The sequence below is a fragment of the Aethalodelphis obliquidens genome, unplaced genomic scaffold (assembly GCF_003676395.1).
Source record: "Aethalodelphis obliquidens isolate GAN/ISIS:26980383/991018 unplaced genomic scaffold, ASM367639v1 scaffold25, whole genome shotgun sequence".
Classification (NCBI taxonomy): domain Eukaryota; kingdom Metazoa; phylum Chordata; class Mammalia; order Artiodactyla; family Delphinidae; genus Aethalodelphis; species Aethalodelphis obliquidens.
The window spans coordinates 12,420,888-12,438,271 of NW_020837969.1; the positions used below are offsets into that span (position 1 = coordinate 12,420,888).

The 17,384-nt window shown below is 40.6% G+C and overlaps 1 protein-coding gene across 1 annotated transcript in view; it reads left to right on the forward strand.

Moving 5' to 3' along the window:
- The window catches only part of STOX2 (storkhead box 2), a 162,231-nt gene that overhangs the window by 91,355 nt on the left and 53,492 nt on the right, over positions 1 to 17,384 (forward strand). Inside the window, exon 4 of the mRNA XM_027123008.1 lies at positions 15,692 to 15,779. Coding sequence (XP_026978809.1) covers positions 15,692 to 15,779 — 88 coding nt within the window. The remainder of the gene's footprint in view (positions 1 to 15,691; positions 15,780 to 17,384) is intronic.

Genomic DNA, 17,384 nt, shown 5'->3' on the forward strand with positions numbered 1-17,384 from the left:
CCACTGCGTCACCAGGGAAGCCCTGTCTCCAGTCTTTTAATCTAGAAGAGCTTTCTAGTTCCCTCTTGGCTTTTATGACGTTAACCTTTTTGAACGTTACAGGCTGATGGTGTTGCTGAGTGTTCCTCAATTTGAAGTTTGTCTGATTATTTCTTTATGATTAAATTTAAACACCTTTTGGGGGCAAGAATACTTCATAGGTTGTGCTATGTTTTTCAGTGTGTGGCATTGGGAGGCATGGTGGCTCTTTGTGTCATTGGTGATGCCAAATTTGATCATTTGGTTGCAGTGGTGTCAGCATAGTTTCCCTATTGTTTTTTTCCCTTTGTAATTAAAAAGTAATTTATTCCCTCAGAATGGGAGAAAATATTTGCAAATGAAGCAACTGACAAAGGATTAATTTCCAAAATTTACAAGCAGCTCATGCAGCTCAATATCAATAAAACAAACAACCCAATCCAAAAGCGGGCAGAAGACCTAAATAGACATTTCTCCAAAGAAGATATACAGATGGCCAACAAACACATGAAAGGATGCTCAACATCACTAATCATTAGAGAAATGCAAATCAAAACTACAACGAGATATCATCTCACACCAGTCAGAATGGCCATCATCAAAAAATCTACAAACAATAAATGCTGGAGAGGGTGTGGAGAAAAGGGAACCCTCTTGCACTGTTGGTGGGAATGTAAATTGATACAGCCACTATGGAGAACAGTAGGGAGGTTCCTTAAAAAACTAAAAATAGGACTACCATACGACCCAGCAATCCCACTACTGGGCATATACCCTGAGAAAACCATAATTCAAAAAGACTCATGTGCCACAATGTTCATTGCAGTACTATTTACAATAGTCAGGACATGGAAACAACCTAAGTGTCCATTGACAGATGAATGGATAAAGAAGATGTGGCACATATATACAATGGAATATTAGCCATAAAAAGAAACGAAATTGAGTTATTTGTAGTGAGGTGGATGGACCTAGAGTCTGTCATACAGAGTGAAGTAAGTCAGAAAGAGAAAAATAAATACCATATGCTAACACATATATATGGAATCTAAAAATAAAAAAAATGGTCTCGAAGAACGTAGGGGCAAGATGAGAATAAAGACATAGACCTACTAGAGAATGGACTTGAGGATACGTGGAGGGGGAAGGGTAAGCTGGGACGAAGTGAGAGAGCGGCATGGACATATATACACTACCAAACGTAAAATAGATAGCTAGTGGGAAGCAACCACCTAGCACAGGGAGATCAGCTCGGTGCTTTGTGACCACCAAGAGGGGTGGGATAGGGAGGGTGGGAGAGAGGGAGACGTCTCGCAAGAGGGAAGAGATATGGGGACATATGTTTATGTTTAAGTTATTCACTTTGTTATAAAGCAGAAACTAACACCATTGTAAAGCAATCATACTCCAATAAAGCTGTAAAAAAAAAGTAATTATTTGTTGATATTCTGAGACTATGTGAATCTCCAACAATGTTTTACCCTATGGTTTTGCCATGCATCAATAATTCTTGCTTGTATTGCTTTTATTACAATGGTGGTGACAGATGCGAATTCTGGTTCTATGATTTCTTCTAAAGCTATGAATTGGCGTTCACTCGTTTCAGAAAAAGCACTCTCCTCTTCCGCACACCCTGTAATTATTTGTTTGTTTTTTATCACAACGAACTCATGGATTTTTTTTTTTATTCAATGTGTCGTAGTCTTTTGCATACATGCTATTTGATGCTTAACTTGTTCCTGATTTAGCTGTGGAAACCCTTTCCGTCTCGTCGCCGAGTCACCTGAGGTGTCTCCGTCGGTTTTTGAGCCTTTTTGTTGCTTCCTGGCACAAAAAGATGTTCCTGATGCACTTAAGCATTTCCTGCCTCAGACCCAGAAGCAGTCGTTTCTCTAAGGAAACCTTTTTTCTTTTAGTGGGGAACAGTATTTAGAACCAAAGATCGTGAAGACTAAATGTGCTCATTGCTACTGGGGTAACCTTGCTTCTAGGATTTTCAGCGGACAGAGCTAGGGGGAAAGCTACACACATACATATTACACACACGCATCCATCACAGAGCTCTTTCTCTCCTTTCCCCAGCGTATATTTGTGTACTCCTTCTCCCACAGTATATTTACAAATTTTCTCCGTCTCAGCATACACACAAAGTTGTTTCAGAATCACGACACCCACACCACCATCCGTGGTTCGCTTTTCCTCTTATATTATATTTAAACTTTCTTCACTCTCTTAACTCAGCTACCTCTCATCCATCTGCTTGTCCCGCTTCCAGAATTATTTGAGGATTTCATCTTCTCTCTCATTCTCTTCTTTTATATTCCTCTTCCTGTCATTTCACAGGGAATTGGGAGCTACTGTTGACAGTCTACCATGTTTAACCAAGAGCCTCATCATAGATATTTCCATCTGTTGGTTACTTGGAGTCAGAAGACAGAGAGAAAGGAAACAATATTTACCTTTGATACCCGAAATGGCCATGCCAATCACCTCTCCCTCAATTTCACAGCTGGTATGCTTCCCATAGCCCTCCCAGACAAATTAGAATTCTCTATGGCTTCCTTGATGTTTCCATTTCTAACCATCTCAGTGGGTGGGACTTCTTTTCTGTGGTAATTGTTGGCAGACCTGAAAATTCAGAGATGTGGGTAATACTGGAGAGGAGATGCCCTGCCTGTCTGATTCTGAATTAGCATTGTGCTTGTGGGCTGAATGTTACCAGTCAGGCAGCCCTGGGTGACTTCAGACAGAGAAATGAGTAGACCTACCTGAGAGGAAGCAAAGACCAAGCTGCCTACCCAGGCCTGATTTTGATATCTTGATTTTCCCATTTAATTGAAATGAGGGCCGACTTTTCCTATAAACTATAACACTGGGATTTTCAAAACCACTTTCATGTTCGTTATCTCTGCTTCTTGACAGTGAAGGAGGTTCACATTTTAATGTCCTTTCTACTATATGTTAAGTGGCGCACTGAAATAGCAAGAGAAATTTTGACCTTAGAATTCTAAGAATGCCTTTGGTATCAACTCCAGTTATGAGGTGTAACTAGACATAGAAGGGGAGTTTTTAAAAGGCCATCTCTGTGAGGCAGCCATCATCTCTGAAAGAGTTTGGAAGGTTTAATTTATTTCTCTGAGCTGTGGTAAACAAAAGCTGGTGTTTTTCTTTCCATGGGTTTTCAACTGCCGAGCTGCTCCAGCAGTGGTACAGTTTGGTGGTCAAATAAAGAACATATGGCAGGTTCATAGGCAATGCTTTATGCTGAGAACCTCTTCTGGCATTTGCCCTATTGGCAGTTTTTGCAGGATCTTTTGCTCTGTGCTTTATTTATTTATTTACTCTGCTTGCATTGTGGAATTATGGGTAAAAGGCTGCTTTAAATCAGAATCAAAATTTAAAAAAAATATTTAAAGAACATTTTTGACCAAGAATAGCGCAAACATCTCAACATAAATCATCTTTGCCGAACTGGCTTGTCTATTTCAAAACAGGAAGACCATCCTTCTCGACGCTCACGGTGTGGTTTTGCTTTGCTGCAGACTAGGTTTAGCGACAAATTCCATCTGCCTGAAGCTACATGCAGTCTGTCTATTGATTGGTTATATTGGGACTTCATGGGAGTGTCCTTCAAATCGCTTTTCCCAGCATTTTTAAGAGCTCCGTTGGGGGGAGAGAAAAAAAGAGAGAGAAGAAAAAAGGACCTTGCATTGTTTCAGTTTGCGTCCAACATGCAAAAACATAGTCCTAAATTTTTAATTAGCTAAGTGAGTGGTGAAAAGGGAAAGTAATATAACAAGCCTCGGTGAGCAGCTGGGATGTGTTGCCATGACGACAAGTTCAGCAGGCTGCCAGCATGTCAATGGGTAATATTGGGAGAGGGCTTTGAAACAGTGCCTGCTAGCCACAATGTGATTGGTCACGCCTCTGTTGTCTTTGTGTGAACCAGGGGATGCTGGGTAAGACCTACAGTGAATGCTCAGCTTGTCTCAAGGCTGCAATGAGGTAATGCTTCTGAATCTTTGGGGATTATGAGCTCCTGCCTCCAAAAGACTGCAGTCTCGAGTGTTTTCATTCTTATTTGCGTTAATTACTGACTATAACATGTTAAGAAGTTTTACGGCTGCTTTTATTCATTCTTTTATATGTGCATGTGTGTATTATAGATAACACGTGTGTATGTTGCATATAGACTCTCAAGCGTATTCTAAAAAAAGAGATCACCCTCCATATTAGTCATTCTGCTTAGAGTCAACATTTCTTTTGATTGCTGGCATCAGTGGCAGTATCTATTGATGGATAAATGATGTATTAAAGTGCATTTATGTTGGGTAAGCAAACTTGTTCATTTCTAGAGAATATTTTGGTGTTGATTACTTTCGGAAGTCTTTTATTTATAAGTCTTTTAATAGATATAAAGGGGGTTGTAAAGAGTGTTGGTTTCGCTTGGTCAGGAGGTGTAGTTCGTTTTAGATTCCTTGAAATTGGCCGGTTTATCTCCTAATATTGATGTTATATAGTTTTGTTTTGTGGGGTTTTTTACTAATTGAACATAGTATCTGACTGTTCCACAGTAACATGCTGAATAATGGTTTGACAGTTGAAACTTAAAGCTCTAAAGGGGAACTGTATTTACAGATGCAGAGATCTAGAAGTGTTTATGGCTGGCTTGTGAAACAAATACATTAAGGTGCTGATGTGACAGAGACACATGAGCTAAAATTCTAAGCCCCAACTCTGGTCCTCAATAATACTGTGACTTGGATTCTCTCCAGGGTTTTTTTCAGGTGGCTAGAGGCTGTTTCATCACATTCGTAAACAGTAACCTAGTGCCCTGGAAAGGTTAGGGCAGCATCTCCAAATCCTGTAGGTATAACCAGGGGGAAGCTGAGTGGATGACCTGGTCCGTCTTGTCACAGATGCAAAGGAGGGGAACTGGTTTCTGGACAGAGCTCATCGAGCTGTCGTATTGCGACCCTGTCGTATTTACCGCACAAAGAGTTCATAAAAATTTATAAGCCTTTAAATGGATTTTAAAAAAGAGTAAAAACCTTAACGGTAACAAATGGTTTCTGCTGCTTCTGCATAATGCAGTGAACTCTGCCAGCTACCTTGCTTTATTTGAGGTCAGGCCACGGGCATGTGGTTGAAACCGGATGATTCTCCAGCCACACCATCACAGTTCACAGAATCCGAGGCCAGGCAGCAGGAGTCAGAATCTGGTCTCGTTGCAAACCACGCTTTCTTTATTCTTCGAAAGAATTTAAAGCCTGCTTTCACTTTACCCCTCTGGATGTTTTCTGTTTATAAGTAAAGTAAGCAAAGACTTATAAGCAGAGCCAAGGATAAATAAATGTGATAGTATATCTAGGTTTTAAATAATTTGGTTCAAAAGACTTGTGGCACCAATAGGATCTTGGGTTGTGACTTTTCACCAACATGTTGATACTGTCTAGTGGCTCAAATGCCCAAGCCAAACAGCCTGCATTTACTCCATAAATGGGGAGGCCTTGGAAGGAGGCCAGAGTCCTTTGTCTAAAACAAAGCAGGATGCAGTGATCCTGTGAAGCATGGGAGAAAAATCCACCTGTTGATAAGACAGGCACTTTTTCTCTAAGAGAAATTTGATGTTCTGTTACCTTCACTTCTTTGGTGATAAGTTACTAACGTAGCTTCAGATCTCAGGCATGCCTTGCTAATTGAAACAGTTTTCAGATTCATTAATGAGGCAGAGTTTTCATAGAACTGGATACTCTAATACAGTCCACTTGTTACTGGCAGGATTTGCTACCTTTGCTGTCTTGCAGGCTGTAAGAGAGCCTTACTTTAAGACTTGGAAATCATATTTATTCATCCTTATGAGAAGGCATCTTTCTTTCGTGCGATTCCATGCTAATTTGTTTCCCTTCATCAAGTCGTAAAATTCGAATCTCTTTTATTTCGGGGATTTAGTGTGTCTCTGTGGGTCAGATTATGATATTGCAAAATCTTCATTATTAAGTCACTTTAGAGTATTTTACATGCAAAATTAACATCTTAAAGATGAAATGAAAAGTCAAGAAAGTTGCTGTTTAATTTACTATTTCACAAGCTTTTTACGAGTTTGGAAGCCCTCTTGAAGGGGAGGAATGGCAAGTTCCAACTAGCGTGAGTCATTACATCCTGTGACAGGCTCCACAGTAAATGACTTCTGATGGATGCGAAGTCTGATGCTTAGAGATTAATGGCAGATACAGTATTGCAGGGCCTCCCTTGCATCACTAATATTATCAAATGAAGCTAGTTGCTTAGCAAAGGGCTTTGCTCAAAAGTGACATGTGATTGATACTACTGATGGTTTGTAAAGTTTTCAAAAATATGACCCTTTGGGCACATCTAGAGGGGAAATAATTTGAGGGATTTAAGAGATTAAAAAATACTTTTCTTTAAAAATTCACCCTTTATCACAAGCCCACCATATTTAGAAAATGGGGTTTATTGAGCAGTGGAAACAAAAGTTTTTGCAGGAAAAGCAAAACTTTAAAAGAAGGAGAATAAAATTAGGGGCTCTGGAAGGTAGACTATCAGAAGTCTTAAGGCTGTGGAATTAGACAAAATCCTAATTGTTCTACATTCCTTTAGTGTGACTTTTGGTCACTTATCCTTTCTAAGTTGATCCTTCTCCCTTGACCCCCCAGTCACAAAAGTCACTGCCTCCCAGGGTGGGAGTGAAGGGGACCCATGTACACACCCGGCTCTTTATTCTAAAGGAAGTTCTTTCAGATGGAAACATGAGGAGAGTAATAACTCTTATCCCCAATTGAAAAAAAAATGTTGTCTCTGTTCTCATGGACTTTATTATGACATCAAAAAGTTTCATTTGTATAACCCTTAACTTCATTAATCAAGTGCTATTAAAGTAATCGTTAAAAGAGGCACAACTTCTTGTAATAGGGAACTCAGTGTTACATGTTGATTTCATTTAGAAATGTTGTATTCTTTCTAATATGATAAAAATAAAACCTTAGCAATTCACGGCATGCTAATTCAGCATGTTAATAATTGAAACAGCAACTAGTATGAAATGTACTTCTCCTCCATTCAAGAAGAGAGGGTTTTCTAGTTGAGTTAACAGCACTGGAAATTACGCAAGGGAGAGTATCTGCTTTAGGGAGTAAACTTTTCAAGTCACATCAGTTCTTCAGATGGATTAATTAATATTCATATGTCATGCTTAGAAAGGACTACTTTTCAGGTCTTTATGATGTAGAATCTCCTTTATTATGGTGTAATGTACCCCTTTGTGTGGTTTTAATATATCAAATCCTTTTATATTTGGAACTATTATTGTTTAGATTGACTACATGGTAAAGTTGTATGTAATATATAGCGTCATGTACTGGAATAGCAGTTGCTGACTTTATCAGTTACTACACGTTTATCTTGGCATCCCTGAGTTGATCATTTACTTGGAGGTGGGCAGCACCATGTCTTTATTTTCCTTTTGTTCCTCATGGCACCTCACCCAGTGCTAAGTATAAAATAGGTGCTGATACATATATCTTATCAGGCTGCTAAAAAAAAAATGGTGGGTTTTTATGTGGAAAAGTGACTCTTGACCTCAGACACAGGAAATGGAAGGGATCTCTGAAATCTTACCTATTCTGCCAGTTGAATTTCCTTATCATCAAATAGTTTCTCATCTCTACCTAGTTCCTCCTTCAATCAACATACAAATCTTATGTTCTTGAAATTTGAAATGTCAGCAAGAAAGGAAGTATTGTGGTTGAATTAAATGTAAACAGTTATACCGTGTATGTGAATCTTTTAGTCACTCATTGCTCCTGTAAGCTTCAGCATTTTCTTGGTAAGCCGGGATGTGGGGTGGTGATGAGTGTAGAGGTTTGGAATACTGATCAGAACCCCATTTGAATCCTGGATGTACCACTTACTTACTAGGAGACATAGAACAGATTACTTAATTTTAGTTCTTTAAATGAGGATTATCCCTCAGGGTTGTATTGATTACGGTTACCTGCATAAAGTACCTGATATATAGTACCTGCCATGTAGTAGCTGCTCAGTAAATACCAGTGCTCTTTATTTCCTGTTGGCATTTAATTGCTCCCGTGACCAAATTCTTCTAGCCTTCCTGAGATATTTTTCCTGCTGGGATAAGAGAAAAACGATTTGTTCTTCAACTCTGATATGTTATTCTAGAGGGATATCTTTCTGATATGATAAGAAAATTTTATCGATTGTGTTTATGTAACATCTTTGGTTTTATCTACTTGAAGTTAGGGATGTCATTGATATCAACGTATTTAGAGTATTTGATATTGATTACATCCCTATGTTCAAGTGGATGAAACCAGGCATATTAGATAAATACAGGAGTATCAGACAGGAAGAGTATTCTGGTAGTCATGCTTAGAGTGGGTGGAAGAAACCAGCAGGAGGATTTTCTGGTGGTCCAACAAGGCAGAAATCTGGCTAACAACAAAGCAGAAGAGAAGGAACAGATTTAGAGACATCCAGACAGTGAGTAGACTGGCTTTATTGACTCTTTATACAACGGAATAGGGCAGATGGTCAATGAAGAGAAAACAGGAATCTTCCATTCACGGTGTGTCTACCTCGATGATATGGTGCTATAATCCAGACTAGGAGATACCAGAGGTAGCAGGATTTATGGGAAAGATCACAAATTCTGTTTTGGACATGTTGAGTTTGAGGCACTGGGGACATGCAGATGGAGTTGTCTGTTAAGGACAGAGGAGAGAGAGATGAGTCGGGAGGTCAGGGAGAGTTTCAGGACCAGAGAGGGAGAGTTGGCCCCCATCACGTCTATAGAGCTGAGAGTTACAACCGGGATGGTGGATGGGAGTGCCTCTGATGGGGATGTAGCAGGGCAGAGAGGAAGGTAAAGGTTGGAGCCCTGGCAAGCACTCCTTTCTAGAAGCAGCCAAAGGAAACTCAGACCCAAGATGTGAATTTAGAATCCAGATTTCCTTTTAATGGTTTACACATGACTGATTTCCCTAGAGAAATTGATAAGTCAGCTGTTTGGAACTGAAAAGCCAAGGCTGGGATGAGCCACAGTCATGTAAGTCGGCTCTTCTGCGTTTGACTGACGGACTGATGGTCTCCCGCGTCCATCAGAGACCTGCCATTTCATCACGCTGCACCCTTCCAGGAATTCGCTTTCTCCAGAAGCTGGGCTCAGCGGTGGTTATGTACTCAGGCCAAACCACACAATTCAGTTCATGAAATAAAAGGACTACAGATGGCTGTGGAGAATAGAAGACACTAAACACTAAAACAGAAACATAGAATTAAAAATAGTTGTTAGCCATCTTCGGTGTGAATGCATAAATAAGTTTATAATTCGAGGGACTGACCTAGGACAGGTGTGGAAATTGCAGCTTAATCTAAGTACTTTTGAGACCTATTAAAAGAAGCATATTGTTGGGCTTCCCTGGTGGCGCAGTGGTTGAGAGTCCGCCTGCCAATGCAGGGGACGCGGGTTCGTGCCCCGGTCCGGGAAGATCCCACATGCCGCGGAGCGGCTGGACCCGTGAGCCATGGCCGCTGAGCCTGTACGTCCGGAGCCTGTGCTCCGCAACAGGAGAGGCCACAACAGTGAGAGGCCCGTGTACCAAAAAAAAAAAAAAAAAAAAAAGAAGCAGCAGCATATTGTTCCTTTGTCAAATTTTGCTTAAAACCTTTTCCTTTTCCCTTGATATAACTCTATCAATATCATAGTTATTATGATCATCTGTTATTAAACCTGTTTATTGACTGGGACCCTAACTCTCCTGGATTTTATGTATAACATGGAGATAATAGTATTTATTTCATAAGGTTCTTGTGACAAATAAATGAAATGGCATATTACAGCCCCCTTGATAATGCTTGGTACATACAGGCACTCAATAAAGTGTAGATATTGTTATTAATAGGAGGAGGGAAGGGAGAAAACTTCTGAAGTACTAGGTGGGCATTAGAAGTGAGAGGAAAGTGGTTAAAGATGATTGGGGTGTGTGCACACAAGTGAAAAAGCTTATAGTGTGTGCCATTATCAGAAAAGTGTAAACGGTGCAAGAGGAGGAAAGGGGAACATGATAGTATTTGGTTGTCCTTAAGGATGAATGAAAGATGGTGGGAAAGACACTGGAACATACACTGGCCACCCAGGGGGTTGACCATAGCTTGACAGTTGTATATCTGGGGCCCAAGGTGTACCTCACTTACATAACTTGTTGATTGCCCTATGCTCCAATTGTCTTGCTGGTTTTGTTTCAGTTTTCTCAAGTCAGACATAGCTGGCTTCTAGGATGTAGTGAAAACGGTGATACTAAGAAGGAAAGTAGTGAGAATCCTGTATTGGATTCAAAACATCAACAGCTCTGGATTATGAAATACAGAGTGCTAAAAAAGTAGAGAACATTAAAACTTATACACCGGTGACTTAGAAATGTTAATCTTGGAAACTGAAAGATGAAAGTCCAGTTTTTTAAAAGCAGAGAAAGACAAAATGAAGAAGACAAAGCTTAAGGGAAAACAATGAGGCGATCTAGTAAAAAACTATTGATTAGTACATGCTGATTAAGTAGCTGAAAATCATGCCTTTTATGAATCCAGAAGATATCAGCATCCGTAACACTTTGCTTTCAAAATCCCGGGCCTCACAAATGGGGTGTGGGATGGCTGCAGGCTGTGTGTTAGGACTGTCAATTTAGGACTGTCAACTTAATCTATGTCCTTCCTCCCGTCAATCTGAAATCTAATCTGACGGTTCTCACAGAGACCAAAAGCATTTCAGTGAGATTTGTGTAGACCAACTTAAGATCACTAACTTTTAGTTCTGGCAAGAAAGTACTTTTTAAAAAAAACATCATCTATTATCATCATAAAAGAGAGGACATTTAACATGAAAAGCGAGGACATCTCACACATATGTATACACACGAACACACACACGCAAACAAGAGGAAAGAACAGCATGGTAAAAGGCAGCTTTCAATGAACAATTTTCCACAGCGTCCTAATTTTTCCTTCTTTTTATTGTGAACTGGTGACATCATTGTCCGGTCAAGCACAGAGGTAGGGCCAGAATTTGGAAAGTACTGGTCCAGCCGTCTGGACCACCCAGCTCCCAGGTGACCAACCCAGGACAGCTCGGGAGACAGAAATCCAGGCACTTCCACTGCTGCAAGCCCAGTGCTGAAAAGACTAACACTTTTTCCGGACTGTTTTGTGCCCCAAAGCTGATCGATCAAAATGAGCTTTGTTGCCAGGGAGTTTTTCTTTCTTTCTTTCTTGAGACTAGTTTGGGTTGGTGGGGGGAGGAAGGGATAAAAGGTAAATAGTATAATACAAGAACGTGAAATTTTAAATACTTGCAAAAGTACACACATCTTTACGCTATAGCAGCAAGAATATGTTAGATTCTAACATAAAGTAATAGTATCACAGTGGGAATGGTGTCTTCATCAGTTGTTTGGTCTTAAAACAAGCTTTTTCTGGGGTGTGGAACTTTAAAGAGGACAGTTTTGTTATTCCTATAAGAATTGACTCCCTTATTTAAAAATATGAATGTGGTAGACATGCTGATTTTTAAAAATTAACAAACATTTACTAATCTGAACAGATTATTAAGAGAACAGTCTCTTTCATCAGTGTTTGTGGTACTTGAAAAAGACATTAGCAGAAAAACAAAAGGACGATAAAAATTTGAAAACTTGGTATGGCAGTGATTGTATCAGCAAGGAAAAGAAGAAAAGTTAAAATGTGGAAGAAAAAATGTACCACGATTCTTTTTTGTAAAGGAGCATACAGATAACTTTTGCTGATAAATTTTATAAATTTAGAATTATGTTATATCAACAGTTCAGAAACACTTAACTCTTAAAAAGGAGTTTGATTTGTACTTATTCCTGGTATGTTGACTCTGGTGTTATGATTTGCAGGCTTTGCAGTTTTTAGATGGTAAATGTACATCCCTGGTGTTACGGAAACTATTGATCTAGGGCTACAGATTTAAATAAACCTTAGGAAAGAGCTCATCAGTCACCCATTCCCGTCTCTATATAGACTATGCACGCTGCTCTTTGCGCAGATATGAGAAAATACTTTATACATCCTTGCCAGCTCTCTCGTTCTCTCTCTATAACTGTGTGTGTGTGTGTGTGTGTGTGTGTGTGTGTGTGTGTGTGTAGTTTCAGCTGAATTTTCTATCCTGAGTTTGACTTAGAAATCAGATTCTACTCACTTTATAATTTCTCATTTTTTCAGTAAACGATGGTGTTGAAGGTCGCATTTTAGACGTTGTCAGTGGCCTTCGTGCTCTGAATACCTCTCAGAGGTGTCCACACTGATAACTCCGTTGCGACGATTCCCAGGCCCGGGGTGGACAGTGGGAGCTGTGCTTTCTCAGGTGGCTGGGGGAGCTCCTCTGGGCGTCCCACTGCTCAGGGCCCGCCAGGCACAGCATGTCACTCACTGAGGGGACACCCCGGGGCCCCATTCCCCACCCCAGGTCACATCATCGTCCCCCACCTCACCTGAGTCTGCCCTTCAAGGGTCACGGGGGGATCACGCAGAAGGAAGGGCAGTCACTGCATACGCTTAAGGAAGATGTGGTGACTCCCCACTCACAACATGGGGGCCTCCACGTAAAGCAGTTTGAGCTGAGTGGCCCTTCATTCTTTCCTCATTTTCCCCACCCACGCGCTGTTGATAGTAGCCAGAATTAAAATCCTCGTTTGGGCCGAGCAGGAAAGTCTATCCCCTCTTCATAAACCTTGTCCAACAAATGTACTCATGCTGCAGATGGGACTTTGAGCTTCCACTCAGGAACAGAGTAGATGGTACATATACTTTGCCCGCTCGTCATGCGATCCACTAACAATTCCTGTTCAACGGTGCCTTTGGTGGTCCCGTTATGACGAAACTGCCGTAGCCACATCATACTGTGTGATAGGCACAATCTGACGTGTGATGTGAACACTGCCTTCATAGAGCTCTTTTTAATGGAACCGTCGGGTGGCATCCCCCGGTGAGGAGGCCATTAGACTTTAGGGGTCAAGTTATTTATGGCTGGGGGTATAATTGTTGGGAGGTAACGTTTGAGAGTTTTGCTTTTGGTGCAGTTTTGTGAGTGGATAGAGGACAGAAGCTGCTCAGGCTCAGATATGAACCAATCTGAGGGACACGCCCCTGGGGATCACAGGTGCCAACAGTGTGAAGTAAAAGTAGGAGGACTGGACGTACTTGAGTAAAAATCTGTGTGTCTCAGTTGTAACGGCCTCGGCCAAGGCTGCGGGGGGAGTCTTTGAAGCACCCATTGCTTCTCTCTGGGAGGCGTAGATGAAAGAGGGAGGGTCAGAGAGGGAAGCAGGGCAGGCAGTAATTACATCTGTTGCTAATGATCTGGTGTGTGGGTAGCGTGCATGCCTCATTTCTCCTGGTCCCTCTGACACTGATGACAAAGCTCATTAGTCCTCGTGCCAGAGCATGGACTTGGCGAATGAGAGGACAGCACCCACGTCAGTCACTTCAGCTGCTCATCAGTGAGTCTAAAGCAAATGTTATGCCACAGAGGCCAGGACCAGAAGGAGGCAAATTCTAGGTAACATGTCTGTCTACCATTTTCACAGAGGTGGGCAGGGGGAGTTGTTTGGTATGTTGGAAAATAGATGAACTGAAAGGATACCTTTTTGAGGCTGAACTTTTTTCAAAGAACTCAATTAAATACATCCTAAAATAAAAGAAAGTCCCTATAAAAGGATAACAAAGACCAAGGTTAACGTATTTGCTTCTATTATTAACAGCGCGTATATCATTTATTTATTATCGTTATTTAAACAATGAAAAGTAATTACAACACAAAGAAGAGTCCACTTCTGAGCAGGGTGGGATAAGTACCCTCCACCCTGGCTTTCCCACTGACTGTAGCAGGAGCCCTGGACAGAGGACGTGGAGCAGCTCTTAGGACTCTGAAAAGTACATGGTAGCAGGGCCGCTTGGGGAAGGAGATGAGAATTAGAAGTACCACCAAACTGGTCGTGAGTTTCCTATGTCCCCCTCTCTAGTATCACGTGGCATAGAGGTAGCCCAGAGCCCAGTAGGACACACTGATATGCACAAAAGATCTTCAGGATCAAAGTCCTCACTTTCCGGCCTGAGGACCAGGAGAACGGACTCCTATGTTCAGAGTGAGTTTTTCCTCTTTTTTCATTCTCTCCCGTCCAACCTGCAGTCAGTCCTGCAGAGGCAGCATCAGGAGGTGCTGGACAGCCATCTAAGACTATGCAGGTAGGGGAATCCCTCTCTCTGATGAGAGGAACTGTAGTCCCAGGAGTGTGGGGTGAATTCCTACTGCTTTCTTCCTCTCTCTGTCCTCCCACCACTTGGCACCAGACTGAGACACAGTTGCTGAAAGTACGCAGCTGAGCAAGGAAACTGAAGCCCCAGGCTCTGGCAGAAGGGCCATGAAAGGGGGCCCCAGGGAACCGGAAAGTGTTGGGACAATCACACAGAGGAGGGAGCTCGGGAGAGCTGTCACGTAAAATACTGTCTGAACTGCGGCTCGCCTCAGAGCTGTGTGTGTGTGCATCTGACCCTAAGCAGCATTGCAGACGCTTTGAGAGCTGAAATGCGAACTTGACCACCACAGGGGTCTCAGACTGACCACTGGATGGCACGCACATGGGACCGATCCAGATAGCATTGCACAAGCTTTGAGCGCACTGACATTCACATCGCACCTGACAGGAGGTGATTTGGAAATGGCAGTTGGAACGTAACCAAATGGATCACCTTCTTAAAAGGAAAAAAAAAATCAGAATCTTCCTTAGGATTTAAAGAATCAGAGTTTCATGACACAATGATTAATGTTACTCAAAATTCCTCAGCGTAGGAAGGAGGAGGGTAACCTCAATTTGTATGGGGACAGGTAGGCAACAGTTGCCAATGCTGAGGTGTCACATGCTGGATTTATTAGACAGGCTTTAAATCAACGACTATAATTATGGTCCAAGAACTGTGGATAAACACTCTTGAAAAGAATGGGAAAGTAGAGAGGAAAGGAATAGAGGGTATAATGTAGAACCAAGGTAGGATTTTTGAACTGAAATATGTAATAACCCAAATTAAACATTGACGGATGGGCTCAATAACTGAATGGAGATAATAGAAAAGTCAATGGACTTGGAGATAGATCAATAGAAATGATCCAATCTCAACAACAGAGAATAAAAGATTGAAAAAAAACAAAAACAAAAACCCAGAGCCTCACGGTGTGGGGGTCAATACCAAAGATGTCTAACATTTGTGTCATTAAAGTTCTAGTGTGATTTGAAAAAATGTTTGAAGAAATAATGACCAGAAAGTTCCTAAATTTGGTAAAAGACATAAACTTTCAGATTCAAGAAGCCCAGCAAATCCTAATCAAGATAAATGGAAAGAAATCTATGCTCAGATACGTTGTAAACTCCTGAAAACTAAAAAGAGAAAAATCTTAAAAGCATTTAGAGAAAAACAACAAGTAGAAAAGACTGCAGATTTGTCATTAGAAACCACAAAGCCCAGAATGAAGTATTTTTAAAATATCCAGTGAATATATCCTTCAGATAAGAAGGTGAAATAATGACATTTTCAGATAAAAGAAAACAAAAATATTCACTTCCAGAAGGCCTGCTCTAAAAGAAATGTTGAAGGACAGAAAATAATACCAGAGGAAAACTTGGGATGTCAGGAAGGAAAGAAAAGCAATAATGGTAAATATCTGGGTAAATGTAATTAACCATTCTTCTCTTAAGTTCTTTAAAATATGTATGATGATGGAAAACAGATATAGCATTGATGGAGTTTTCAGTGTATGTACATGTAATACATATGGCATAAAGAGAGGAGGGTAAAGAAACCAATGTGGTGGTAAGGTTGGTCACTTGGAGCAGTAAAATATTAAGTCTAAGTAGACTGTGAAGTTAAATATGTATGCTGAAATGCTTAGAACAATAACTAAAAGCACTGTACAAAGAAATATAGTAAAAACTCAATAGATAAAATAGAATAATTATACCATTTATATAAATAAATATTACTAAAAGCATTCAGATAGTCCAAATGAAAGTAGGAGAGGAAAACAGAGGAACAGAATGAGAGTAGAAACATAAAACAAATAATAAAACGGTAGCTCTAAATTCCAACATATAAATAACTACACCAAATATAAATAAACATACCAAATGAATAACAGAGATGGTTAGAATGGATTTTTTAAAAAGGACCAAAGGATATGTTGCCTACAAGTAATACACTTTAAATATAATGATATGAGTAGGTTAAAAAGTAAAAAATATGCCATGCAAATAAAAAACAAACAAATAAATAAATGGAAGCTAATATTACATAGAAGGGATTAATCAGGGCTGGAAAAAAAGAGAGAAAGCTGGAGTGGAAGTATCAATGTCAGAAAAAGTAGACTTTAGAGCAAAGAAAATTACTGAGGATAAAGAACATTACATAAAAGTAACTGGGTAAATTCCCCAATATGTCATTAAAAAGTCTATTTATCTCTTACACTATACAGAAAAATCAACTCAAATTGGAATAAAGGCTTAAATATAAGACCTGAAACTACAAAACTCTTAGAAGAAAACAGAGGCAAAGCTTTATGACGTTGATCTTGGCAATGATAGTCATTGAATGATTTCAGTGATTATCATTGGAAATGACACCCAAAGCACAGACAGCAAAAGCGAAATTACACAAGTAGGACTACACCAGACTAAAAAGCTTCTGCACAGCGAAAGAAACAATCAACAGAGTAAAAAGGCAGCCACAGAACTGAAGAAAATATTTGTAAACCACATACGTGTCTGATAAAGGAGTTAATTTCCAAAATATGTAAGGAACTCCTGTAACTTAATAGCAAACAAAGAAACAAACTAGTAACTGAATAACTGAACAGTTGAAGACTTGAATAGACATTTCTGCAAAGAATATATACAAATAGCCAGGGCTTCCCTGGTGGCGCAGTGGTTGAGAGTCCGCCTGCCGATGCAGGGGACACGGGTTCGTGCCCCGGTCCGGGAAGATCCCACATGCCGCGGAGCGGCTGGGCCCGTGAGCTATAGCCGCTGAGCCTGCGCGTCCGGAGCCTGTGCTCCGCAACGGGAGAGGCCATAACAGTGAGAGGCCCGCGTACCAAAAAAAAAAAAAAACCAAATAGCCAGCAGGTCTATGAAAAGATGCTCAACAACACTAATCATCAGAAAATGCAAATCAAAAACCACAATAAGATATCGCGCTTCATACCTGGTAGGATAGCTGTTATTAGAAAGACAAAAGATAACAAGCGTTGGCGAGCGTGGGGAGAA